Raw genomic sequence first — 2,213 nt, 5'->3', positions numbered from 1 at the left:
GGAATGTCGGACAGCCCTGAGCAGCATCCTGCCAGGGAAAAGAGCTCCCGTACCAGCTCACCCACTTCCCGCACGGCTCCGCTCGCTTCTCCGCTCCTGCGTGGATGAATTCCCGCTGCCTCACTGGGCTCTGGGGCTGGGGAGAGCCCGGCTGTGCCGTTGGGTGATCCCGGGAAGCGCTCCCGCTGCAGGCATTCTGTGAGGCGCCGCAGGATGTCCCTGTCCATTCCCTGGATAAGCCGGAGCTGCGTGACAAGGTAGTGTGCCTTGGCTGACCAGTACCACACCACCGTGTCCAGCCGGGGATCCCCCGTGTCCTGGCAGGGATTCCCAGTGTCCTGGTGGCTCCAGAAGTGCCGCCGGGCGCTTCCCACCACGTCAGCCGTGAGGAGCAGGAGGTGGTCAGCCACGGACAGCAGGTCGGGCTGCGGTGGAAGTTGAGCCCCGGCCTCTGGAGCATCCTGGAGGGTGTTCCTGACCCACTGGACATCAGCCATGAGCCGAGTGGCCTTTTCCTCAAAGGCCTCTTTGCTCCTCTCCCTTTCCTCTTGGGAGAGGGTGGACAGGGATGCTCCAACCACATCTTGGATGAGCTGCAGCTGTTCCATGTTGACCCTTTCCATGTGGAGCAACAATGCCTTGGCCCTGAGGGCCACATCCCTGCGCAGGAGCTCAAAGCGGATGGCCAAGCTGGCAGCAGGCAGCGCGGAGAGCAGGAGGGTGTTGGACACATCCAGCAGTGCTTCCATGAGCACCTGGATCTCCTCCCGGAGCGCCAGGATTTCTCTGGCACCGCGGTCTCCAGGGCAGGATAAGTAGGAAAGCCGGGCGGCCTCCTGCAGCCTCAGGGAATTCTCAGCCATGGCAGCCAGAAGGCTCCGTGGGCCAACCTTGTTCCTCACGGCTCTGCTCAGCTCCCTCAGGAACAGGACATCCCTGCCCACAAACTGATCCACGGCATCCAGCAGGACACACATGCCAACGGCCCACCGGACTCCCTGCAGCTCCAGGGTGGCCTTTTCCATCCCACAGGATTCCCTGAAGGACGCTGCCTGCTCCAGGAACACTTTGGTGTTCAGCTGAGCACAGGAGAACTTGTCTTGGAGCTGCAGAAAGCTCTCCCGGACATCGGAGAGACTGGGATTTTCCTTACTGCAGGCCATGCTTGCAATGTCTCCTGCCAGCTGCACTGCACCTGCTAAACCCAGCATGGTCTCATCCAAAGCCTGCTTCCCTCTTGGAAAGTCACCCGACAGGATAAACCCAAGCACTTGCTGGGCCAGACCATTCCAAGACCCCGCCACGGCTGCCAGGCACTCCCGAGTCTGGCGGATCCTTCCCGAGAGCCTGAGTGCCAGTTGGAGAAGGCTGCCTGGAGCCGGGGGCTGCCTGGGGGCCGTTTCCATGGCCAGGCTGACGATCTGTGAGGTCAGTGCTGTGATATCCCGGTGCTGCTCCAGCACCCGGAGCTGGGGGGGCTCGGCCACGGGCAGCGCCTCCCGTGCTGCTTCCACACAGCCATCGGCGAGCTCCAGCAGGACGGAGCAAGCAGCACGGACAGTGTCCATGTCACCGGCTCGGGATGCTCCCAGGAGAGCTGCGATGACAGGGTGTGGATCCAGGTGTGATGGGTGACTTTGGATGCCTCCTTGGAACGCTGCCTCATCCGTACTGGTTCGTATCCCAGTGTAGGATGGGCTGAGCTCCAGCCCCTTTTCCACCTTGGAGCTCCTCACTTGCTCCCGGAGCGGGCTGAGGATCTCCGGGTGGTTGGACCCATCCAGCCCGGCTTGGACACGGAGAGCGGAGTCCATCAGGGAGCTCGCTGCCTGGGAAAAGGCATCCCGGCTTTGCAGGCAGGAAAACCTTCCTGGAAGGAGGGCCGTGACTGCTCCCAGCTCCAGGATGGACTTGGCCAATCGCTCCACCCACACCAGCAAACCGTTCCTGAAGATGGGATCCGTGGCCCTGTCCACGTGCCGGGTGGTGGCTCCAAGCACCCAGCGGGCCCAGCCTGTGAGGCGAGCAGCGTGCCAGGAGAATCCCTCGGGATCCCGGCATTCCAGCGCCGCTGCGCACCATTCCCTGTGCTTGGCCAGCTCCAGGATGGATAACTCAAGGAATTCCCCCATGCTGACAGTCTCCTCAAAGCAGCACAGGAGGCGGTCGGTGGCTCTGGCCCAGGCACAGCGCAGGGCCTGGAGCTGCTCCAT

The 2,213-nt window shown here is 62.8% G+C and overlaps 1 protein-coding gene across 1 annotated transcript in view; it reads right to left on the bottom strand.

Annotated features, from left to right (window-relative positions):
- The window catches only part of LOC108445703, a 6,870-nt gene extending 4,657 nt beyond the window's left edge, over positions 1-2,213 (bottom strand). The window contains exon 1 of the mRNA XM_017730421.1: positions 54-2,213. Within this exon, the coding sequence (XP_017585910.1) occupies positions 54-2,213 (2,160 nt within the window). The remainder of the gene's footprint in view (positions 1-53) is intronic.

Source organism: Corvus brachyrhynchos, unplaced genomic scaffold, assembly GCF_000691975.1.
Source record: "Corvus brachyrhynchos isolate BGI_N302 unplaced genomic scaffold, ASM69197v1 scaffold133, whole genome shotgun sequence".
Lineage (NCBI taxonomy): Eukaryota > Metazoa > Chordata > Aves > Passeriformes > Corvidae > Corvus > Corvus brachyrhynchos.
The sequence above is the reverse complement of the archived record's forward strand: the minus strand, read 5'-3'. Positions and strand labels throughout refer to the sequence as shown.